This window comes from Palaemon carinicauda, unplaced genomic scaffold (assembly GCF_036898095.1).
Source record: "Palaemon carinicauda isolate YSFRI2023 unplaced genomic scaffold, ASM3689809v2 scaffold237, whole genome shotgun sequence".
NCBI classification, from domain to species: Eukaryota; Metazoa; Arthropoda; class Malacostraca; order Decapoda; family Palaemonidae; genus Palaemon; species Palaemon carinicauda.
The window spans coordinates 61310-87417 of NW_027169998.1; the positions used below are offsets into that span (position 1 = coordinate 61310).

General features: G+C 44.4%; 1 protein-coding gene across 1 annotated transcript in view; it reads left to right on the top strand.

Moving 5' to 3' along the window:
* The first annotated feature begins 275 nt into the window (after positions 1 to 275).
* Positions 276 to 26108, top strand: part of LOC137636136 (tRNA (uracil-5-)-methyltransferase homolog A-like) — a 57426-nt gene continuing 31593 nt past the window's right edge. The window contains exons 1-4 of the mRNA XM_068368543.1: positions 276 to 432; positions 8672 to 8968; positions 9484 to 9654; positions 19082 to 19231. Of these exons, the coding sequence (XP_068224644.1) occupies positions 8963 to 8968; positions 9484 to 9654; positions 19082 to 19231 (327 nt within the window). The 5' untranslated portion in view covers positions 276 to 432; positions 8672 to 8962. The remainder of the gene's footprint in view (positions 433 to 8671; positions 8969 to 9483; positions 9655 to 19081; positions 19232 to 26108) is intronic.

Below are 26108 nucleotides of genomic sequence, written 5' to 3' on the forward strand. Positions count from 1 at the left end.
ACACTCAGGCACACTATTCTATCTTGTTTCTCTTCCTCTTTTTTGTTAAAGTTTTCATAGTTTATATTAGGAAATATTTATGTAAATGTCATTGTTTTTAAAATATATTATTTTTCCTTGTTTCCTTCTCACTGGGCTATTTTCCCTGTTGGGGCCCCTGGGCTTATATCATCTTGCTTCTCCAACTAGGGTTGTAGCTTAGCAAGTAATGATAATAATAATAATAGACTCTAGCTATGGAAAAATGAGTGGAGCTGATGTACAGCTTGTGAGTACCCAAAATTACCTGATTAATAGAAAGCCTTGAGACTCTTTCTAACAAAATATATGTTTTTCAGATTTGAATGCGAGAATCGTCCCACAAGCCACAGTAATGTTCTTCAGCCATGCCCCCACACCGGGAAACGGATTTCTTAATCAGAAAGGAGAGTGGTAAGTAGAGTTTATGTTTTGTAGGGTGGGATTCTTGGAACCAATTAAGTTCGTCCTTTCCATTATCAGTACTGTAATTCCTTTTAACTTCCTTGTCTGAGTACCTGCATTCCAGGATCTTTGCTTATATCTTCCATTCCTTCGTTCACATCTTTAACTATTTCTATATCATAGCGAAACATGTTTGAGTTGGGAAAGTTGAGGCAAACAGAGAGAATATTTCTGGTAAAGTGTCTTCTCCCTTACTGAAATTATGAGTGTTTTTATAAAATAATTCCTGTTTAATCAAAACATAAATTAAAAAGTGAACTGCTTATCTGTACATTGTCTCTTAAATTCATCCAATTGTTTGTATAAATAGATTTAGATTGAAAGACAACTTTGGTGGTAATGGAATAGGTACCCTTTGATATTGGACCACCTATCTGTGATGAGAGTTTGTCATTTTTAAACATAAAACTTACCCGCTGGTTATATAAGAATGGCTAAAGTCCCTGGACGCCCGGCAGAAATATTCAAAATATCCCGGCTATCTCAGATATGCCAGGTGTATACTACCGCCCTTGCTGTAGACAGGCCGAACTAATCCAACCACTTCAGATCTTCTCTGCCGCCATAGGGGCTAGAACGCTGGAAATTCTCTCGCAGATTACTTTGATTTGGACGGTTTATTTGGTGAGGTACTCTGTCTTTTTTTTTTTGGGCTCTCGCATAAGTGATTTTCTCTTTCATAATTTCTTGAAATCTTTATTGTTTTGGGTTTATTTAGTTAATTTTGACTCTTGTTATTTTTGGGGGGATCTCTCTCGTAACTTTTTAATATGGCCGACCCCTCCCTTGTATATAGGAAGTGTATTAAAGGTTGTCGTACTCGCCTTCCTAAGGGTTCTGTTGATCCGCATACAATTTGTGTAAACTGTAAGGGTAAATCTTGTACTTTTGGGGATCAGTGTGAAGAATGTTCTTCGTTAAACAAAAATGAGTGGGTAGCTTATGAGCGTTATACTGTACTCAGAAATTAGAGAGAGACAGGATTAGACATAGTTCTTCCCTTTCTGTGGATTTACCTGTATCTGATGTCATTGATCCTATTCCTTCCCCCGTAGTGGTAGATCAAGAGCCGAAAGAGCCTACGATGAAGGATATGTTGTCCGCTATTCAAGCGCTCGTTGTGAGAGTGGAATCGTTTGCTGCGGACAAAAAGCAAATTATGTCGAATATTAATTTACTTAAAAGTTGTTGCATTGGCGACCGATCAGGTGTAAAGAGTTCGACTAATGTGTTCAGTGTTGTGGAGGGTGCGTCTGCGCGATCCTGTCGTTCGCCTAGCCTAAGACCTCTGTCAAGCTCCCGGACCCAGGGAAGAAGTTATGTTGAATGGCGAAAGGGAACGAGAGGCTTCATCAATAGCACAGACGTCCCCTGCAGCGTTCCTGCTGTCATATCACAGGTCGCTCAACTTCACCGTAGGAAAGGTGAGGTTAGTGCTTCATCTCCTTCTTCGGATGAAGGGTCACGTGATGAGATGTGGCGGCAAGCCTCTAGACCGCTTAAGAGAAAAGCGCAGTCGGTGGAACAGCGGCGCGTTTCCTCTCCGCAACAGCCAGGCTGTAGTCATTGGGATACACCGGAATGTTTTCGGTCCGTTGACGAGTGTTCGCCTGCGAAGTGCTCTGACGTGGGTTCCGATATAGATAAAGATTTGATTCAGTCAGATGCGGAACTAATTCCTGGTTCGGGTGTTACGGTTCATGCTCCGCCGCTTCCATCGGACTGGTGCTCGTCTTCCATAAGCGGGGAGCCGTTCGGTAACGATGAGGAAGGCGAATTCGCATTGGGAGAGGCGGCGCAAATATCGCCTCAAGGTGATCCCAAGTGGTCTATGTTGTTGAGCATGAAACAGCAGCTCTCGTTGCTTATGCAGTCTTATCGGCCTGCTGTTGACAGTGCAACTGGGCGTCAGTCTTCCGTTGTAGACCCGTTGTCGCACAGGCGGCCTGTTGTCTCTGGTACTGACATGTTATCGCACAGGCGGTCTCCCAGTCAGCGTTCAACAGTGGGTTGAGGTGGATGCATATCGTCAGAGCTCTGCTTCACAACATCTATCGATTGCGCATACAGCCGATCGTCAGTCTTCCAAACGTGACGACGCTCGCCAGGGAACGGAGCGGGCCGCTAAGCGGCAGGATGGGAGCGGGCGCGAGATGGAGCGTCAGCGCCAGCGGCAAGCAGACGCTAAGCATCAGCCCCAGCGTGACGACACACAGCAGTTAACCGATGACGCCGCGGGGCGTCAGCGGCAGGCAGACGCTAAGCGTTAGCGTGACAACACACGCCAGTCAAACCATGACGTGGCGGCGCGTCAGCATGAGCGGCGGAGCCTCAGCACCAGCGCCAGCCAGATTCTACCCATGGCTCTATTCATCAAGCTACCCGCGACAGTTCTAGGCAGTCAATCCATGACTCCTCATGTCAGCCAATCCATGACTACACGGCAGTCGACTGTTTTCGCAGCGCATCAGGTTGATGCTGTTTCACAAACTGATCGTGACAGCAAACGCAAGGCTAGTGATTGTCAGTCAGATGGGAATTTTAAACAGTGCAAGCGCGCCCATGTCAGCACTGATGCACCTGCACAGGAACATCGCCTTTCTGATCAAGGCACAACTCCAGTGGCTGAATTGTCGGAGGAAGATCCGGATGAGGTTTTCTCTCGGGAGGAACAATTGGATGACGTTTCAGAGGGAGATGAGGATAAGCCACCTCAACATTCGGTGGACCTCAAGGAACTAATGCTGGTTTTCATGGAGTTATTTCCAGACCATTTTACCCCTGTTGCCCTGCGATCTCCGTCGGAATTTACTCTCGTTAAAGCAGCTAGGACATAACTTTTCACCAAAATGGTTCTCTGCCGCTCCTCTAAGAGAGCATTGAAATTAATGGGAGTGCGGATGGACTCAAAGAAAGCTCTTGGCAAGACATGTTTTGCTTTTCCACCAGCCAAACTGGCTTCCAAATCGAGCGTTTGGTATGAAATGCGAAGTCTTAGGTTTGGGGGTTCCTGTGTCTGCTCAGGGGGACTTCTCGAGCCTAGTGGACTCTTCTCGGCATCTAGCCATGAGGAAGACTAAAGTGTGGTGGTCATTGTCGGAGTTTGACCATCTCTTGAAAGGTTTGTTCAGGGCTTTTGAGGTGTTTAATTTTCTTGACTGGTCTCTGGGAGCCTTGGGTAGAAAAGTAACGGAAATGAAGGGCACTGACACGAGTAACCTTATCCAGCTTATGTCTTGTATGGACAAGGCAGTTAGAGATGGTTCTAAGGAGTTGGCTGCCCTGTTCACTGCAGGAGTCGTGAAGAAGAGGGCAACTTTGTGTTCCTTCCTCTCGGTGGGAGTCACTCCATGTCAGAGATCGGAGTTACTTTTTGCTCCCATGTCTTCTGCTCTATTCCCGCAGGATTTAGTGAGGGAGGTGGCTGCAGCATTGACTCAGAAGGCTACTCATGATTTGGTTGCCAAAACAGCTAGGAAGGTGTTGCCTACATCTTTCTCTTCTCGTAGAACGAAAGAAGGGACGTCTTATTCCCAAACTGCTCAGCCCTTTCGTGGTAAGCCTACCGGGAGAGGTAACTTCAAGCCCGATGCGAGGAAGTCTAAGAAAAGAGGAGCTAAGTACAGTCGAGGCAGGGTCTGACTGTCCTCGCCTTCAAGCAGCAGTGGGAGCCAGGCTAAGTTACTTCTGGCAAGCGTGGGAGGTAAGGGGAGTGGACCCTTGGTCCGTTCGTGTTCTAAAGGAAGGATACAAAATCCCATTCTTATCAAAGCCTCCTTTAGCCACAGATCCTGTGGATATCTCACCCAAATACAGGGAAGGACCGAAGAGGCAGGCCATGCAGCTTCAGATGTCTCTCTTGCTGGAAAAAAGAGCGATAGAGAGGGTGCGGGACTTGGAATTGCCATGGTTTTACAACCGTTTGTTCCTGGTTCCCAAGAGTTCAGGGGAATGGAGACCGGTTCTAGATGTAAGTGCCCTCAACAACTACGTCCAGAATTCAAAGTTCACCATGGAAACTCAGAAAACCATGCTGGCAGCAGTAAGGAAAGGCGACTGGATGGTATCGTTGGACCTCCAGGACGCTTATTTTCATGTCCCAATACATCCAAGTTGCAGACGTTATCTGAGGTTCGTGTACGGGAAGGAGGTCTTCCAGTTCCGAGCCTTATGTTTCGGTCTCTGCACAGCCCCTCTGATATTCACGAAGATCATGCTGAGTGTGGTGAGCATGCTGCACTCAAGAGGCAGCAGGGCCTCCCTGTACTTGGACGATTGGCTCATAAGAGCTCCCTCAGCCGATCGCTGCTTGAAGGATCTTCAGATGACTTTGGATTTGGCAAAAGAGTTGGGACTTCTAGTGAGTTCAAAGAAGTCACAGCTGACTCCATCCCAGAAGATTCTTTATTTGGGGATGGAGATTCAGAGTCAGGGTTTTCAGGCTTTTCCACCCCCTGCAAAGGATTCAGTCAGTGCTCCTAAGGCTTTGTGCCTTTATGAGGAAGGACGTCAGTTCGGTGAGAGAGTGGATGAGCCTTCTGGGGACCCTCTCATCTCTGGAAAAGTTTGTCTCTGGGGAGGTTGCACCTACGTCCCCTTCAATTTCATCTCAATGCTCATTGGAAGAAGGGAGACAGTCTCGACAGGGACAGTATTCCCATTACAAGTGCAATCAGAACACACCTTCAATGGTGGAACAACGTTTACAGACTCAAGGAGGGCCTCTCATAGGAGCAAAAGAGCCCAGACCTTGTGTTGTTTTCCGACACCTCAAACTCGGGGTGGGGAGCAACTTTAGGGAAAAGAGAAATCTCAGGTCTGTGGACAAAAGAGCAAGAGATTCTTCATATCAATCAAAAGGAGCTTTTAGCTGTGCACTTAGCCCTCAAGAGATTCGAGAATCTAGTCCTAGGCAAGGTGGTTCAGATCAATGCGGACAGCACCACGGCCCTAGCGTATATAGCAAAGCAGGGGGGGGACCCACTCGAAGTCTCTTTACGAGTTGGCGAGATCTCTTCTCGTATGGGCGAAGAAAAGGAGGATTGTTTGATTGACACGATTCATTCAGGGGGTCAAGAACGTGAGTGGGGACAGACTCAGCAGGAGGGACCAAGTTTTCCCCACAGAATGGACGTTACACCTAGACGTTTGCAAGCTGTGGCGGTTATGGGGTCGTCCCCTCATAGATGTGTTTGCAACCTCGAAGACGAAAATGCTGGAGACGTATTGCTCCCCAGTTCCGGATCTCGAGGCGGCTCACATAGACGCGTTACTGTTGGATTGGTCGCACATGGAGGTGTACACATTCCCAGCCTTCAAGATCCTGTACAAGGTGGTGCAGAAGTTTGTATCTCACAAGGAGACCAGAATGACCCTAGTTGCTCCTTTCTGGCCGTCAAGAAGTTGGTTCACAGAGGTACTGGAATGGATGGTGGATGTGCCGAGAAGCCTTCCGTTAAGACCAGATCTTCTCAGACAACCCCACTTGGCAAGAAACCATCTAAACCTCCAAGCTCTACATGTGACTGCCTTCAGACTATCGGAAACTAGCAAGATCTAGAGGATTTTCGAAGGAGGCAGCCAAGGCTATTGCAAGAGCAAGGAGGACTTCTACCATCAGGGTGTATTAGTCCAAGTGGGAAGTATTCAGAGAATGGTGTAGGGCTAACTCGGTTTCTTCTTCCAGTACCTCTATAACACAGATTGCCGATTTCTTCTTAGATCTTAGAACTAAGCATAACTTTTCTGCCTCGACTATTAAGGGGTACAGAAGTATGCTTGCAACTGTTTTCAGGCATAGAGATTTGGATCTCTCCAACAATAAAGACCTACAAGATCTTCTTAGGTCTTTTGAAACTTCTAAGAGATGTCATCAAGATTCACCTGCTTGGAATTTGGATGTAGTTCTTAGATTCCTCATGAGTGACAGATTCAAGCCTCTGCACTCAGCCTCTTTTAAAGATTCAACTTTGAAGACCCTTTTCTTGGTGAGCTTAGCAATAGCTAAAAGAGTCAGTGAGGAACATTGGTTTCAGAGACGGGAAAGCCATATGTTCCTTGAAGCTGGGTTTTCTGGCCAAGAATGAGCGTCCTTTACATCCATGGCCAAAGTCTTTTGAGGTTGCTAATCTCTATGATGTAGTGGGTGATGAGGTGGAAAAGGTGCTCTGTCCTGTTAGGGCACTAAGGGTCTATTTGGACAGAACAAAGAGTTTAAGAGGCAGCTCGGAGGCTCTCTGGTGCGCAGTTAAGAAGCCCTCGCAGCCTATGTCGAAGAACGCCTTATCCTTTTTCATAAGGCTCTTGATTAGAGAAGCTCATGCCCAGTTTGGTGAGGCAGAGCTTAGACTGCTTGAGGTGAAAACACACGAAGTAAGAGTGGTAGCTACTTCGGTAGCTTTTAAACAAAATCGTTCTCTGCAAAGCATAATGGATACAACTTTTTGGAGAAGTAAATCTATATTCGCATCCCATTACTTGAAATGTGTTCAGACCCTTTATGAGGACTGCTACACTTTGGGTCCATTCGTTGCGGCGAAGGATCTACCACTACGCTCCCCTAATTCCTAGTACCCTTTTCTATCTCTTGGAACTTGTTTAGTTTTTATGGTTGTATGTGGAGATTGGTCGTCAGTCTTCCGCAATCTGTCGATAGGAGAACGTCAGCTTTAGAGGACCCGCTAAAGCCTGTGGTATCCCTTCCAAGCTTAAGTAAAGGGTGTGTTTTTCTTGTCACTATTCATTGGAAAGCTTTTAAGATCTCCATTACCTACGGTCAGGAATGCTTAGACTGGATATAGAAATCAGCCAGCCACGACTTCAATCCTCCTTCATCTCCTCGCTACGATTAGCCTGGACCGAGGTGACTTTCCTTTCTGTTCCGGAAACATCTCTGCCTGGTAATCAGTTGGACGGGAGTTCAGGGACCATTCAAGCTGGACCATGTCTAGTAGAGTCTACAACCTCGCCATCCTTGACGTCAACCCGTTCCTGTTAGTGACTTGGCTTATTGCCGGTTGTATTTTCATGCTTATGTCGTTGGGGTTGACAAGAGGTGTCATCTTAGCTCCTGTGCAGGACCAAAGGGCTTTGACGTATCCCCTAGGGTCTCCTATTTAAGAATTTTAAGTCACCTTCTAGTTACGCTAAAAACATTCTCCTGATAAATGATTCGGGTTTGTATGGTAAGGGAAAATAGATATGAATAAAATTTAAATTTTTACATGGCAGAAGGCTGTTGAAATTTCCTGAGTGTAAATGTTTAACATGTTCTTGGTTCGATATTTATTATGATGGTTAATAGTAGTTAGTGATAAAAGATGCTGGCAGTCGAACATAAAAGTTGTTTGTTTTTATGATTTGTTTATAAGTAAAGGAGCCACTGAAAAGGTACAACGGTAGAATAGGACTTTGGGATTCAATTGAATATATTAGTTGAAGTGGATTAGATTAATTTCTTTGTATCATCTTCTTCTGGGATATGGATCTTGAAGCTTTGTGGGTAATTAGTGTTTATTTTGCAAGCCTTTATTTCATCTTCATCCGTAGGTCTGTGTCAATATTGCATCGTGGTTTTAGTTGTTTCAACAAAGCTTGATGTATGTCAGGATGACGGAAAAACCCAAAATCAATCTATCAACGGTTCCTGCCAACAGTATATCATATATAAATTTATATCAAGATTTCATTATATTCTGGGATCATATTCTGGGTCTATTCAGTGAAGTTTTATCCATTCTCGGTCGGCAAATCTCCAGTTAGTCTGCGTCGTATTTCCGTAATTAAAAGGGCCGTTAACGTTGTTATTCCAAGTGTTCATTAAATGTTCTTTCAAATTCACCAATTTAATGTAAGAGAGGCTGTAGACAGGTACTGATTATTCCTTTATCCTTTTATAACCAAAGAATAATCCTTTATTTTGAAAGTTGTTTATATTAAAATTAGCTCAGTCCATGTACCGTACTTGAAGTGATGTTGACGAGACAAGCACTCCACTGGTATGAGAGCTTGCAAATATCCGACTGCCGTACTGAGAGTGATTTCTTAAGGAATTCGTGAAACTTCCTGCATATAATAAAAATTCAAAGGGATGAGTATATATTAGTTCTTAGCTATAGTAACTTTTCTCTTAAGAATAATTATGTCTATCAGATGTATTTGTTTTACTAAGCTCAACTTTGTCTTTCAGAAAACTTGGCCGATGACCAAGACATGATTGAGCTCGAGGATCACCTGAACAGCGAGAAGGATGAGGCGGAGGACGCCTACGGCGAGGAAAACGGCACCGGCAAGGCCGAGGACGAGCTGATCCTCAAGGCAGACAGCGACATCGATGAGATACAGGAAGATGACACGAACGGCTCCACTGGAAGGGAAGCGTCTGTGGAGACCAGGGAAACACCGCAGACGAAGCGAGACACGGAGTTCACCTCCGAGGATTTTAAGATAGAACTTTAGGGGGCTGCCTCGATATTATGCGATGAGGGTGAGTAGTTGACTAACTTGTTTTAACTAATAAATAGACAAAAGCAGATGACGAATTGGTGGTCGTTCCTTCCTTTACGTGTGCCAACTATCGTCCTTTGAGCGGGTCAGTCGGCTAATGCCGTTTTTTTAAAGACAGGACTTAGATATTCATACCACTTAATAAGGTAACTTAGATAAACAGTTGAGGAATAGCAGAAAACTTAACCCCCAATGACTATAACAGGACCTTTGCTTGCAAACAGTACTGGACTATAATTTGACCTTTTCTTGCAAACAGTATTGGACCATAACTTGACCTTTGCTTGCAAACAGTATTGGACTATAACTTGACCTTTGCTTGCAAACAGTATTGGACCATAACTTGACCTTTTCTTGCAAGCAGTACTGGACTATGATTTGACCTTTGCTTGCAAACAGTATTAAACTATAGTTTGACCTTTGCCTGCAAACAGTATTCGACTATAATTAGACTTTTTGCTCTCAAACAATGCTAACAATCGTTTATCTTTCCAGCAACTGAAGAAACTTCTGAACGAGACCTTGCAGCTCAAGGCGCACAAGATCAAGCCGGCTGGCTCCAACAAACACTGGGCCTACGTGACTTTCCGCTATGAGAAGTCCAGGACCAAGGCTCTGACTGTGCTGGACGAGTTCAAGTGGAAGAAATGCGTCCTCTCGTGTTCGGTGAGTCTTATAATAAGTAGAAAGAGTACAGTAATCGTAGATTTCAGACCTCTGGCAATGAAGATTGTCAACGCTTTACTGTACTCAAGTCTACGGACCAGGATTTCCTCTTTTCGTGTTGGCCGTAAGTGTATCTACATTACTGCATGATAATAAGTCTTCGGTACAAGGTTTCCTCTTTTGTGTGTTGGCCGTGAATAAATCTATTACATAACAATATTAACCCTTTTACCCCCAGGCTATTTGGAACTTTCCAACCCTTAACCCCAGGGGTTATTTTTTTTCAAGCATATTTTGCAGTATATTTTTTTCAAATTGCTCTAACAGCCTTAATTTTCATCATGGAGAGGTCAGGTTGGTCTCATTCTCTTGGAAAATGCCTGAAGTCTCTCAAAAAATTATCAAAAACATGCAAAATAAAAAAAATGTAAATAGCAGTTTGTTCCGTAACCAAAATACAAACCACGCTATTTACAAAGGGTTATTACTTTTAGCGTAGCTGAAATGGCGAGCCATTAGAATTTAACGAGGGTGTATTACCCCCGCGCTAGTTAGCGTGGGGGTAGGGGAGTGGTAGCTAGCTACCCCTCCTCCCCCTCACACACACGTGAATACTCACTTTAACTTTTGGCTCGGACTGTGACAGACGTCTCTGTCTTGGTCCTCGCTTGGCAGCCATTGTCTGTTTTGTCTTTACTTAATCGCTTACTTTTCTTTTACTCAATATATATATGTAAACATGTTTTCATGTTTGTATATATATTTGAGTATAGAAATAAGTAAGTTTCCTTTTCAGATGTGTGTGTGTAGTGTACGATATCTACGTGGAGGCCTCGGCAGTTAGGCCACCACGGCGTATTTTATGGGTGGCGATCGAGTTTGACTTATGTCTTTCTCTCTCTCTCTCTCTTGAGGTCGTTCACCCTTTTACTACGTGTTACTACGCCCTTGTAGCCTAGCTTCCTTTCCGTGTGGGGGGTTGCTACGTCGTACGTTTGTATCAATTAGTTATGAATCTAATTGTAGTTGTTTTTTTGTTTTTTTCAGCTTGTAGAACGATTCCTTTCGGGGTTTTCGTTCTTTCTTTAGTGTTCATTCATTTTTAAATTACATAATTACATAGTTACATAATTATAATTGTTATAATTCTGTTTTGGTCACAGCTCTCCTTCCGCGAGTGTAAGTGGTTGTGAGGGCACGTGCCTGTTGTGTAATTCTTGTTCCTTTCCCTCGGGATTCCTCTTCGGAGCCTTCCCGGGGGAATGAATGTGTACTAATATTATTTGTTTTATTTTTTTACAGTTACCGATCTAGTTCGTTTCTGTAATAATAGCAACGGTGTGAGCTGTCTGGTTGAGTCCTGGGGATTCGGCTGTTGCTGCCTCCCCCCTTGTATTTTCGTCAGGGGCGTGTCTCCTTCTACTGGTAGTACTCCCGTGTCGACGGACAGCTCTCCAGTTCATTTTAGAACAGTCAGGAGGCTTGCCTCCTTGGGCGGATAACTTTCCTTCCGAGGGAAGTTTTTCCTGTCCAGGCTTGAGTTTTTCCCCTTTTGGGGGGTTCTTCTCTTGCCTTTTTTTCGTGCGACTATGCTCTTGGTGCTGAGCGGTCGCACCTGCAGTTTCGCTCAAGGGGCTGGGCAACTGCAGGAGCTCCTCTTCGGAGGATTGCTCCTTTTAGGTCACTGGCTGACCAGTCTCTTCCACGAAGTGTTTCTCTTTCGTTCGCGAGAGAGTACACTCATAGAGACTCCTCTTCGGAGGTTTCTTCTGTTTCTGTTGCTGTTGGCCTCCCTCGCCGTAAGGCCCTCCGTCCGCCTCGTCGTAAGGGCCTCTCATCTCCCTATAAGGGTGCTTCAGGCGCCCTTTTGGATCTCCGTTTGCAGCCTACAACTCCTTTTTTCTCGATCTTCCGCCTTGGTGCAGATGGACAGCAGTCTGATCTCGTCTTCCGACGGGCAACGGTCTTCCCGACGGACAACGGTCTGCCCGACGGACAGCGGTCTTCCGACGGACATCAGTCTCCCGGCGGACAACGTTCCCTTCGGGGCAAAGGGTTACCCCCACGGGGGTTCTTCCCTTGCGTGTCAGGGTTTCCCTGTGCGCCCTTCTGCTCATCAGCGCTCTCCTGTTCGTCAGCGCTTTCAAGATGATCTTCCCTGCGGTTCCTGTTACGTGCCCTGTGCGCCCACGTTCGCCCTCGCGATCTAGAACTTCGGTTCAGGTCGGGGTTAAGGACTCTTCTTCTTTGCGCAGGCTTCCACGCGTAGCCTTCTGCTCGTCAGCGATCATCAGCTCGTCAGCGATCATCAGCTCGTCAGCGATCATCAGCTCGCCAGCGATCATCAGCTCGCCAGCGATCCCCGGATCGCCCACGTGTGTTACAGCTGGCACGCCAACGTTCTCCAACACTTCTGAAGGAACATGGTTCGCCAGCTACTAGCTCACCTGCGCATGCTGATCGCCATCGCACGACCCTCAACTGCGGATGCTGATCGCCATCGCGCGACCCTCAACTGCGGATGCTGATCGCCATCGCGCGACCCTCAACTGCGGATGCTGATCGCCATCGCGCGACCCTCAACTGCGGATGCTGATCGCCATCGCGCGACCCTCAACTGCGGATGCTGATCGCCATCGCGCAACCCTCAACTGCGGATGCTGATCGCACGACCCTGCATGATCGCCCGCTTACGCATGATCGCCCGCTTACGCATGCTGCTCCTCATCGCACAACCCTGCACGATCGCCCGCTTACGCATGCTGCTCCTCATCGCACAACCCTGAACGATCGCCCTCCTGCGGATGCTGATCACCATCGCACCCTTTCACGCGATCATTCACCTGCGCATGCTGCTCGCCATCGCACAACCCTGCAGGATCGCCCGCTTAAGCATGCTGCTCCTCATCGCACAACCCTGAACGATCGCCCTCCTGCGGATGCTGATCACCATCGCACCCTTTCACACGATCTTTCACCTGCGCATGCTGCTCGCCATCGCACAACCCTGCATGATCGCCCGCTTACGCATGCTGCTCCTCATCGCACAACCCTGAACGATCGCCCTTCTGCGGATGCTGATCACCATCCCACCCTTTCACGCGATCATTCACCTGCGCATGCTGCTCGCCATCGCACAACCCTGCACGATTGCCCGCTTACGCATGCTGCTCATCATCGCACAACCCTGAACGCTCGCCCTTTTGCGGATGCTGATCACCATCGCACTCTATCACGCGATCATTCACCTACACATGCTGCTCGCCATCGCTTACCATCACGCGGTCATTATCGCCAGCGATCTTCTTCACCTACGCGGCAGCACGATCCCTCGCCGTCACGCCATCGCTTGCGTTCGTCGCCTCGGACACGTGTTCATTTACCTGCCCACCCTCACGCCCACTCGTCTGCGCGCTCGCGCGACCGCTCGCCTGTGCGCCCACGCGACCAGTCGCCCATTCGCCTTTGCGCGACCGTTCGCCCTCGCGCGACCATAGTTCGCGGCGAATTCCACAGCCGGTGGTAGCAGCAGGGATGCGTGCTCCTAGACGGCACTCGGGATCACCTCCATCCAAGCACAGGTTGGTAGTGCAGGACGAAGACAGGTCAGTACAGCATTCTTCCCCACCTTCTTTTCAGGCAGGTACCGTCGGGTCCACTCCAAAGGATCGCCCGATCCCTTTCGCCTTAGCGAGGATTTCGGACTCTGTGTCCTTGGAGCAGCAGACATGGTTTGGTCAGCTGGCACGGGCATTAATGAGGGTTATGAAACCAGCACTCGCCGGCCAGGGTAACAAACCAGCGGCTGTCTCTCCTACGCTGAAGAGAAAGAGAGGAGTGGACTTCGTGGTGACTTCCCCCAGGGCGAAGTTGGTTCCCAAGAGGTCGGTCTCGAGGGTCCCCTCTCCTGCACGAGTACTCTCTCCTTCTCCCGCCCTGGAAGGATTTTTGGCGGGGGGGCTTTCCGTTCAAGATTTCTCCATCGGACAAGGGGTGACTGCTTACCTCTTCCTCTGGGAGCTTACCAGGTTCTTTCCCTCCTCGGTTACGGCCCGAGGTTTGGTTCAAGGAAGCTACAGGAAGATCAAGGGTACTTTCCTCCTCTCGAGCTCAGACACCTTGGCCTTTCGTCGTTAAGTATCTACTTGCGGACAAGCTCGATGTTGTACCATCTGGACGCGCTGACTGAAGGCTTCCTTCGGGTGTCTCATCTGTGGAGGTCGACGACCTCAGACACCCTTCCATCCTTGAGAAGAGTTTTGTCTGTGCCCAAGGACAGAGACTTAGACAGCTGCTGTGCGGAGTAAATCGACTTCCGGTTTCACTCCTCCAAGGCGCTTTCTTCCAGACTCTGCAGGGCTCCAGCGCCCTTTTCTTTCAACCACGTCGGCCTAAGTTATCGGCTACGACAACTGGGACAAGGTGTCCAATTGCAGTTTCCTCCTGTCAGGAACAGATGGCACGGGAGACTCCCCCGGGGGGCCATAGTCCTAAAAGGAGTTCACGAACTCTAGGATTGCAGGTTTTTTCGCTGGGAGGATGCTTAAGGTTACTCATCCGAATGACAGCTTCCCGATGCCCATTCCCGCACAATCTCTGTGAGTAGCCAAGGATATCGCGCCTGCCGTCTCTGTCAGCGAATTCAGTGTCTCTGAACCTCTATGCCATAGCGTCAGCAGAGTTGCCCGGTTGGGCAGAATGATCCATACCTTAGGCGAAGGTCTTCCTTAGGATCATCGACGGCTTCACCCCCGGCCCCCTCAGTCGATCCTTTCTTGTAAGGAAGGATCTGAGAGGGGATGTCCATAGTCGACCTCTCAGCCCTGATCAAGTTTGTCGAACAAACTTCGGCCAGCGTAGACCAGCAGTATCGATCAGACTGGTAACGAGGCGACAGGACTCCTTTAACCCTGGATCGGAAGGACGGGTACTTTCAGTTTCCATTCCATCCATCTTCCAGGGTGCTAGTCGAATTCAGCCTAGACTGCAAGTATTCCTGCTTATGATGCAGTGTGGCTATCCCGCCGTGGCATAGCAGGTTTGTTTCCCCAGAGAACTCTCCCTGCCTTCCTCTTGGCCGCTCAGGTGCAGGCTTCCGCCTCCTCTGCTGTTTGGAGGGCTGGTCAACTCCGGTAGGCTCGGGTTTCGACTTTCTTCAGCGCCGGGACAAGCTTCCGGATGCTGACCATGAGTGTGGGCTCATGGTATTTTGCTTGGAGCCTTCTCTTCCTCTGCCTCAACATCTGGAGTATCTGGCCATGATATTGAGTCAATCGCCTTACCACATTGGAAACCCCGCTTCTCGTCCCTCCAGCGAGGTTAAGCAACGTCGGTACTTGGATGGGTGACCACCTGGGGACGCCAGATTCTGTTACCGCATCCTCCGAGCCTTCCTTTCGGTTGACTGTGGCAAGACTGAGGAGAGTCGCAGTACCTGTTCTCAGTCAAGCAGAGCTTTCAGCCCTACCTTGGAACGTTTCCTAGTTCTTCTTTCCTCATTGACCCGTCTATAGTCCGAACGGTCGCCTCAGGATAAGTTCCATGTGGGGCGATCCAAGTTCCGGTGGCTTCAGGCAATGTTTAACCGGACTCCCTGGCCCTATGGGACCAGCGGAACTATTAAACCTTCAATGGGTGTTGACCTATGGAGCCTCTTGATGGTAGTGGATATTCTCGTCCTTTCCCCACATTCTTGATGCGGTTCTCGGACTCGTCAAAGGAAGGGGGGGGGGGGGGGGCATGTTCCGGTCCAGGCCTATGGTCAAGACCTGAAGGATACCTCTCCATCATTCAGGCAGGCTTAAGGGCCTTAGTCTGGCCCCTCTTCAGATCCTACAGCTCCTGCCAAGTCGCCCCGTTGCGCGTCGACTTCATTCTAACCAGCAGGGGATGCATTTTCACACCTTCACATCTTGCAGTAGAGATACCGGGATGATTGAGATTCTCTCAATTCCACCATCGGCTCTCTCATTCCAGGCAGGGGAATGTTTCTCTCAGACTATCCGAGCAGAGCCTCATAGAGAGAGTGTACCTAGGGGTCTTTGACCTTGGGTAACCAGCAAGTGCTGGTCTGGGGGACCTGATCGCGACACCTTGGAACCTCAAGCTTCCACTAGTCTTCCCCCCAGTCTCAGACCCCGAGACTCTGGCAAGATGCATTCCGGTGATGGTGGGACAACTTCGACGCCTGCGTCTTCCCTCCTTTTTGTCTGCGGACAATGGGTCTCAACAAAACCAGGTTGTCTGTCAACCTTTCAATGGGAGAGCTCCACTGGGACTATGCGCAGAACGGTTTCTGGACCCTCTGCTTCCCCTGACGGAACTCCCGGGAGAGCTTTTCCCACGGCACAGACTACTCAAGCAACCACACTGCGACATCTCTCCTGAACCGGGGCGTCGCTTCGGCTTCATGCCTGGAGACACTACGCTTCCTCCTCTAGAAGAGACAACCCGCTACAGTCGCGTCATCTGCGATAGTCATCCACAGGGGTCTCCCAGGCAAAGTGAAGAGTCTAAGGTGGTGGGTGCCGTGGGAGATATACCTCTTCCCGTGAGGCCTCTTCTCCAGCAATAACGGTCTTATTGCCTTTCGGCGGGAGGAAACTCCTTTCCGCTCTCGGCAATGAAGCCTGTCGCTCAGCCTTTCCCTGACCTTCAGGCTTAAAGGAATAACTTTTTCCTGCCCGCTGGATCTATCCTCGCTCATGCGAAGCTACGATCGTCCCTGCCCTAGTCGGAGGTAGACCTCCAACTTGGAGCATGGCTCGGACTTTTAGTCCTTTAAGAGATCTTCTCAAGACCCTTTTACGACAGGCCTCGGATTTTATTCCACCTTGGGTCTTCTGCTCACTCTGGCCACGGCCAGTGTGTAAGCAATCTTCTTGGTCTCTTACTACTCCCCCCTTTCTAAGGAAGAGGGGAAGGCAACATTCAGGCTCGCTCCTGAGTTGTTGGCTAGACTCAGAATCTGAGGGTCCCGACCCTTCGGTCCGATTCATTCAAGATTTCGAGTCTCCATTCTGTGTGTGATGTCCCAAGACCTTCTCTTTCTTGCCAGTAAGGAATCGAGAGGTTAGCGCTGGGAACAGCTGCAGTTTGGCCTCAGTTGCAGCCGATTTGGGAACACAAGGAGGACATGGGGGGAGAGTCACCAGTATACCTCTTCAGCCCGGACTCGAGGACATTCATCTCGACCTGTCTTCAGACCCTCCCCCGTCACGTCGCCCTACAGCACGATGTTGGATACATCGCAACGTCCCTCGCCTTCGAGTAATACTACTCTGTGACGCAGGTGCTACAAGCTGGAGTCTGGAAGCGTCTGATGACCTTCGCAGCCCGCTTCCTGCAGGGCGTGACCCACAGGAGTCTCGATACGTTTTCTATCGCTCTGTGGTGGCTACACAACAGCTGGTCTAACCTCAGGCTCCTTTTTGGACAGGTAGCAGAAGGTTGAGGGCATTGTTATCAGGTTTTAGTCTGCATGAACGAAAGAAGTATGTCTGGCCCTTACTTCTTTCTTCATCATCCCCTCTACGGGGAAGCAGCATCCTGGTCTCTGCATAGCTGACCTCGAACCTCTGCAGGTAAACCATGCTTCCTTGTGTTCCGAGTATTGAGTCAATACTGTCGCGTCCACCATACCCTGACGAGGTGGTATTGGGAACGTCCTAACCCAGAGTTCCTTCTGGAACTCCAGGTCAACTGCCTAAGACGGGTCACACTTCTTCCTTCACACACAAGCTTACGTAGGCCACATGGTTCCTTGCGGAGCAAGGAACTTGTGAGGTGCAGGGACTCCTTTTCTCGAGTGCGACTCACTCGGATTCTGAGTCCCCGGGTAAAGCCAAAGCCAGTATGGCTGGGGACTTTCCACCCTTCCTAAGGGATAAGTCACCCTTTGTAAATAGCGTGGTTTGTATTTCGGTTACGGAACAAATGACAAATTCGAAGATAATTTGTATTTTTCCTAACCATACAAACCTTAGCTATTTACACATATTTGCCCGCCAGCCCTGTCCCCCAAGACAAGTCCTACCTCTAAGTGAAAGTGAGTATTCACGTGTGTGTGAGGGGGAGGAGGGGTAGCTAGCTACCACTCCCCTACCCCCCCGCTAACTAGCGCGGGGGTAATATACCCTCGTTAAATTCTAATGGCTCGCCATTTCAGCTACGCTAAAAGTAATAACCCTTTGTAAATAGCTAAGGTTTGTATGGTTAGGAAAAATACAAATTATCTTCGAATTTGTCATTTTTGCAAGAACGTACCGGTACGTCCATGGGGGTAAAGGGATGGGTTTTGTGAAACGTACCAGTACGTCCTTTGGGGGTAAAAGGGTTAACCAGAATTATGGTCTTCATCTGGATCACCTAAAAATTGTAAGGGGTTCTTCTGGGGCATAATGCCAATCCGTTGTTGCAATTTGATGAAAATCCAACACGAAATTTAACGTAATCCCACACACAGATACGCGTAAAAAAGTAGTCGGGTAAATCCAGGTGAAAATATAACCTCGCTGGTAATAACAATGTTTATGTATATTACTGTAATATGTGGATGTGTATGTGAAGACTCAGCTGATCATTTTTTATTTATATGTTCATATAGGAATGTTGCAATGCACTCCCTGCTTATGCAGGCAATGCGCATTGCTATGTGGCCGAAGGGGCTTTCATGTTGTTGGTGGTTCTAGCTTTATTTATTTTGAGGAATGGTTAAAACCGTAGAGTATTTTGGAATTCATTCCCGATGCTGTAACCAATTTGTGAAATGTGCTTCCTAATTGTACAATTATTATTGTTATTATTATTATTACTCTCCAAGGTACAACCCTAGTTGGAAAAGCAGAATGCTATAAGCCCAGGGGCTCCAACAGTGAAAATATCCCCATGAGGAAAGGAAACAAAGAAAAATAAAATATCTTAAGAAGAGTAACAACATTAAAATAAATATCCCTTATATAAACTATACAAACTTTAACAAAAGAGGAAAAGAAATAGGATAGAATAGCATGCCCGGGTGTACCCTCAAGCAAGAGAACTCTAACCCAAGACAGTGGAAGACCACGGTACAAAGGCTGTGGCACTACCCAAGACTAGAGAACAATGGTTTGATTTTGGAGTGTCCTTCAGACTCGTTTTAATCTCAATGCTGGTGCTGTAAAGTATAGGAATCTTACAGGTTTCCCTTATTTGTTGTACAGTACATATTCTTGTTATGGTATTAAAGTTCTTACAGGTCTCCTGTATTTATTGTATATATTCTTGATTCTTTACTGTCTTAATTTACGTCTTGCTAAAATAGTAATTAATTAATCTATCATAGATATTTCATCCAATACGTTTAGAAATTAAAAAAAAACTGTAGGCCTACATGGAGATTTCAATTGAAATCATTTATATAAATGATCTATTAAGTTTTTTCTTCCAGATCGCAAAACCCGTGGAAGACCCGGTTCAGGCCAAACGAGCCGCCGACTCCGAGCTCCTGGAGGGAGTCGACCCGGACGCCAAAATCCCAATTAACGAACGGGTGGTGAAGAGCGTGACGCCGTTCGCTCACTTCACGTACGAAGATCAGGTAATGTTGGCTTTTCTCGAAGTTATTGAGTCCTTAACAATTTGATGGTGTAGAGATTTACTTAGGTGATATGTTAGGTAATGGATGCAAAGTCTGTTTTCTTTCAAAGTTTATTCATGTTTTTATTACCAGCTAAGCTACAACCCTAGTTGGAAAAGCAGGATGATTTAATTCAAAGGGTTCCAACGTGGTAAAAGCACCCAGTGAGGAAAGTAAATACAGATAAAAATAGACTCGAAGAGAAGTAATGAATAATTAAGAGGTTTTGAGATCGGTAACGTATAAAAATAGATCTGTAGTGTATAAAGTATAAAGAGAACCTGGTCAGTCTATTCGACATAAATAAGTAGATACATTCTTTGCAATTGTGGTTCCACTAATTCAACATCCTGATTAGGAAGATCATTCCACATATCTTTACTGATGAGAGAAAATTAAAAGATTTGTTGTTATGTTTTATGACAAGAAAAGTTGAGATATATCACGCCATTGTTATACTGAGGGATGCATTGCTATTAGGTCTTTGGATTAGTTTGATACCATGATATTGAAAGGTGTACTAATAGGAAAGGTGAAATGATTGTGAATTGCTAGGTTGGGCAAGACATTGTAGGATTCTTTGAGGAGTGGCCATGCAGTTTGATGTTGATTCTCTATAGGGACAACTTTTTCTTTATCTTACACAGACGCTGATTAATCTGAGAAAGTTTCAGGAGTTTTTAAAGACTGACCATGTAATTTGATGTTGATTCTCTATAGGAACAACTTTTTCTTTAGCTTACAAAGACGCTTATTAATCTGAGAAAGTTTCAGGAGTTTTTGAAGACTGACCATGTAATTTGATGTTGATTCTCTATAGGGACAACTTTTTCTTTAGCTTACACAGACGCTGATTAATCTGAGAAAGTTTCAGGAGTTTTTGAAGACTGACCATGTAATTTGATGTTGATTCTCTATAGGGACAACTTTTTCTTTAGCTTACACAGACGCTGATTAATCTGAGAAAGTTTCAGGAGTTTTTGAAGACTGACCATGTAATTTGATGTTGATTCTCTATAGGGACAACTTTTTCTTTAGCTTACAAAGACACTGATTAATCTGAGAAAGATATAGGAGTTTTTGAAGACTGACCATGTAATTTGATGTTGATTCTCTATAGGGACATATTTTTCTTTAGCTTACACAGACGCTGATTAATCTGAGAAAGTTTCAGGAGTTTTTGAAGACTGACCATGTAATTTGATGTTGATTCTCTATAGGGACAACTTTTTCTTTAGCTTACAAAGACACTGATTAATCTGAGAAAGATATAGGAGTTTTTGAAGACTGACCATGTAATTTGATGTTGATTCTCTATAGGGACATATTTTTCTTTAGCTTACACAGACGCTGATTAATCTGAGAAAGTTTCAGGAGTTTTTGAAGACTGACCATGTAATTTGATGTTGATTCTCTATAGGGACAACTTTTTCTTTAGCTTACAAAGACACTGATTAATCTGAGAAAGTTTCAGGAGTTTTTGAAGACTGACCATGTAATTTGATGTTGATTCTCTATAGGGACAACTTTTTCTTTAGCTTACACAGACGCTGATTAATCTGAGAAAGTTTCAGGAGTTTTTGAAGACTGACCATGTAATTTGATGTTGATTCTCTATAGGGACAACTTTTTCTTTAGCTTACAAAGACACTGATTAATCTGAGAAAGTTTCAGGAGTTTTTGAAGACTGACCATGTAATTTGATGTTGATTCTCTATAGGAACAACTTTTTCTTTAGCTTACACAGACGCTGATTAATCTGAGAAAGTTTCAGGAGTTTTTGAAGACTGACCATGTAATTTGATGTTGATTCTCTATAGGGACAACTTTTTCTTTAGCTTACAAAGACACTGATTAATCTGAGAAAGATATAGGAGTTTTTGAAGACTGACCATGTAATTTGATGTTGATTCTCTATAGGGACAACTTTTTCTTTAGCTTACAAAGACACTGATTAATCTGAGAAAGATATAGGAGTTTTTGAAGACTGACCATGTAATTTGATGTTGATTCTCTATAGGGACATATTTTTCTTTAGCTTACACAGACGCTGATTAATCTGAGAAAGTTTCAGGAGTTTTTGAAGACTGACCATGTAATTTGATGTTGATTCTCTATAGGGACAACTTTTTCTTTAGCTTACAAAGACACTGATTAATCTGAGAAAGTTTCAGGAGTTTTTGAAGACTGACCATGTAATTTGATGTTGATTCTCTATAGGGACAACTTTTTCTTTAGCTTACAAAGACACTGATTAATCTGAGAAAGTTTCAGGAGTTTTTGAAGACTGACCATGTAATTTGATGTTGATTCTCTATAGGGACAACTTTTTCTTTAGCTTACACAGACGCTGATTAATCTGAGAAAGATATAGGAGTTTTTGAAGACTGACCATGTAATTTGATGTTGATTCTCTATAGGAACAACTTTTTCTTTAGCTTACACAGACGCTGATTAATCTGAGAAAGTTTCAGGAGTTTTTGAAGACTGACCATGTAATTTGATGTTGATTCTCTATAGGGACAACTTTTTCTTTAGCTTACACAGACGCTGATTAATCTGAGAAAGTTTCAGGAGTTTTTGAAGACTGACCATGTAATTTGATGTTGATTCTCTATAGGGACAACTTTTTCTTTAGCTTACACAGACGCTGATTAATCTGAGAAAGATATAGGAGTTTTTGAAGACTGACCATGTAATTTGATGTTGATTCTCTATAGGAACAACTTTTTCTTTAGCTTACACAGACGCTGATTAATCTGAGAAATTTTCAGGAGTTTTTGAAGACTGACCATGTAATTTGATGTTGATTCTCTATAGGGACAACTTTTTCTTTAGCTTACAAAGACACTGATTAATCTGAGAAAGATATAGGAGTTTTTGAAGACTGACCATGTAATTTGATGTTGATTCTCTATAGGGACAACTTTTTCTTTAGCTTACACAGACGCTGATTAATCTGAGAAAGATATAGGAGTTTTTGAAGACTGACCATGTAATTTGATGTTGATTCTCTATAGGAACAACTTTTTCTTTAGCTTACACAGACGCTGATTAATCTGAGAAAGTTTCAGGAGTTTTTGAAGACTGACCATGTAATTTGATGTTGATTCTCTATAGGGACAACTTTTTCTTTAGCTTACAAAGACACTGATTAATCTGAGAAAGTTTCAGGAGTTTTTGAAGACTGACCATGTAATTTGATGTTGATTCTCTATAGGGACAACTTTTTCTTTAGCTTACACAGACGCTGATTAATCTGAGAAAGTTTCAGGAGTTTTTGAAGACTGACCATGTAATTTGATGTTGATTCTCTATAGGAACAACTTTTTCTTTAGCTTACGCAGACGCTGATTAATCTGAGAAAGTTTCAGGAGTTTTTGAAGACTGACCATGTAATTTGATGTTGATTCTCTATAGGAACAACTTTTTCTTTAGCTTACAAAGACACTGATTAATCTGAGAAAGTTTCAGGAGTTTTTGAAGACTGACCATGTAATTTGATGTTGATTCTCTATAGGGACAACTTTTTCTTTAGCTTACAAAGACACTGATTAATCTGAGAAAGTTTCAGGAGTTTTTGAAGACTGACCATGTAATTTGATGTTGATTCTCTATAGGGACAACTTTTTTTTTTAGCTTACAAAGACACTGATTAATCTGAGAAAGATATAGGAGTTTTTGAAGACTGACCATGTAATTTGATGTTGATTCTCTATAGGGACAACTTTTTCTTTAGCTTACACAGACGCTGATTAATCTGAGAAAGTTTCAGGAGTTTTTGAAGACTGACCATGTAATTTGATGTTGATTCTCTATAGGGACAACTTTTTCTTTAGCTTACACAGACACTGATTAATCTGAGAAAGATATAGGAGTTTTTGAAGACTGACCATGTAATTTGATGTTGATTCTCTATAGGGACAACTTTTTCTTTAGCTTACACAGACACTGATTAATCTGAGAAAGATATAGGAGTTTTTGAAGACTGACCATGTAATTTGATGTTGATTCTCTATAGGGACAACTTTTTCTTTAGCTTACACAGACACTGATTAATCTGAGAAAGATATAGGAGTTTTTGAAGACTGACCATGTAATTTGATGTTGATTCTCTATAGGGACAACTTTTTCTTTAGCTTACACAGACACTGATTAATCTGAGAAAGATATAGGAGTTTTTGAAGACTGACCATGTAATTTGATGTTGATTCTCTATAGGGACAACTTTTTCTTTAGCTTACACAGACACTGATTAATCTGAGAAAGATATAGGAGTTTTTGAAGACTGACCATGTAATTTGATGTTGATTCTCTATAGGGACAACTTTTTCTTTAGCTTACACAGACACTGATTAATCTGAGAAAGATATAGGAGTTTTTGAAGACTGACCATGTAATTTGATGTTGATTCTCTATAGGGACAACTTTTTCTTTAGCTTACACAGACACTGATTAATCTGAGAAAGATATAGGAGTTTTTGAAGACTGACCATGTAATTTGATGTTGATTCTCTATAGGGACAACTTTTTCTTTAGCTTACACAGACGCTGATTAATCTGAGAAAGTTTCAGGAGTTTTTGAAGACTGACCATGTAATTTGATGTTGATTCTCTAAAGATCATGTTATAAGATAACCACTATTGAGACTCACAGCATGTTCACTTGACTTTTCCTTGTACACATCGAAGACCACATCAATTTTCATGCTGCTTTTCTTTAGTGAAACATCTGTGAAAATAATCGGACGCCTTCGAATGTGAGATTTTCATTATTTAGTTTCGAAATTAGTGTAATGCCATTGCGTCTCTTAACATCTCACTGGGTTCAAGGTCCTTTTTTTTCAGTAGATGACCCACGGCATTTCAATAGTTTTGCAAGTACAGCCTTGTTTGTTTTCTTCATAGACCCATTAACTTGAGTGGCTGACCGGAAACCTGACGCATATCTAAGACTGTTCAAAGAAATTAGCATCGTATTGCGAAACACCTTTCTCTATCTGCTATGTAAACTATCTCCTGGTGATCATTCATGAAGTGTTTCCCTTTATTGATCCAAAACTTTTTAGTTTAAGCTTCAGAAACTCTCACCCGTTTGTAGTCGTCATTTTTCAATATTTAACTTAGCCGGTGATTATAATAGCTGCAACTCTGTTGCTCGACAGAAAACTCTAAGGTAAAATTCGCCAGCGATCGCTACACAGGTTGCGGGTGTGCCCAACAGCGCCATCTGTCGTCCAGATACCCAGTACTCAATGTAAACAAAGAACTCAATTTTCTCTCTGTCGTGCTCCTGACAAGACGTGCTTATTCGCTGTTGCTAAACTGGATTTGTTTTCACAACTAATTGGTGAAGTACACTATTCTAGTTTTGAGCTTTCGCTATGCAGGTGTTTTATCTTCATCTTAAATCTTGAACTCGTTTTGGATAGATTTAATTATGGTGACAAAGAGAGTATGGACTTTCTTTCACTTTTAAATGGCCGACCCTTCCCTTAGCGGAAGTGTGTTTAGGCTTTTAGTAATTATATCACGTTATAGATTTTCCTCTATATATTTTATATCTCTCCGCCTTTATTAGGCCTCTTCGATTAACTTTCCATTTATTATAAACATATAAAAATAATTTTAATGTTTTGTTTATATAGACCTTTCCTGAGAGTAGGCGGTCCTAACTTGGAAACCGAAGTTAATCAACGTTGAGCCCTTTATATCGTAATTAGCTTTTAAAGAGCTAAGGATTTAAAACTTTTTAAATGTAATATTTTATGAAAGAATTTCTTTGATAGTCTTCGTACTGTTTTCAAAGATGAACTAACGTTTAGTTTATTTATGCTACGCAGTTGTTGACGTTCAGGACGTTCAACATGCGCTCTATCATTACGATAGAGAGAGAGTGTATCACGGTTTCACTTTGCAGTAAGAGTAAATCGATTCTGACGTTTTGTTCATTCTTTCTTAGCTTAAATGTTTTAAATTCTATTTTAAAGGAACTTTTTATTTGAAAAAACTTTCAGTTTTTTCCTTTAGTCAAATAACATGTTTTTTTGACGAAATATATTTGGGCTCTTCTCTTAGGTGCGAAATCAAGAGAGAAAGAGAGAGAGAGATAGAGATGGAGGGCGAGAGAGGAGAGAAAACGTTCCGTTCAAGCGGGTAACGTTGTTCTCGTGTTACTCTCGTCCCTAGTCGCTGCTCGGGAAAGAAGGATAAAACGTTTTAGTTTTTTATTCTCGTCCCCAGGCTATGTGCGGTGAGAGATTGAAAACGTAGTTATATGAACTAGTGTTTAGTCTCTTTCCCAGCCACTGATTTTTTTTATCTTTAAATATGTTTTCTGTTTTTTTGCTGGTATTAATGAGCTTGCATTATACGACTGATTTCGCAATTACTACCTTTTAATGAAGGGTAGAATTGCGTGTTTCAGGTAGAAATCAGTAAAAATTTCAGTGAAATAAGTGCAAAACAGAAAATCGAAGTGATAAAGTGATATGCGCAAAGTGTTACAGTGTTGCGTCCGAGGGTTCGTCTGTTTGTGCCTGTCGTTCACCTAGTCCGGGACATCTTACATGCTCCCAAGCCCAGGGGAGAAGTAATGTCAAACGACTTATGGGTTCGAGAGGCCTTGACCAACGAACAGACGTTTTCCCTCTATGGTATCGGGTGTATCTTACCAAGATCTCCCCTACCATAAGACGAGAGAGACGTTGTTTCTCCTCGTCATCCGAAGGCTTTTCGCATAAGAAACCTGTCACAAGGTTTCGAAGCCCTTAAGCGAAAGTCAGTCCTTTCAGGACAGGTCCAGCGTCCTGGTTACAACCATTAGGACAGCTCTGAC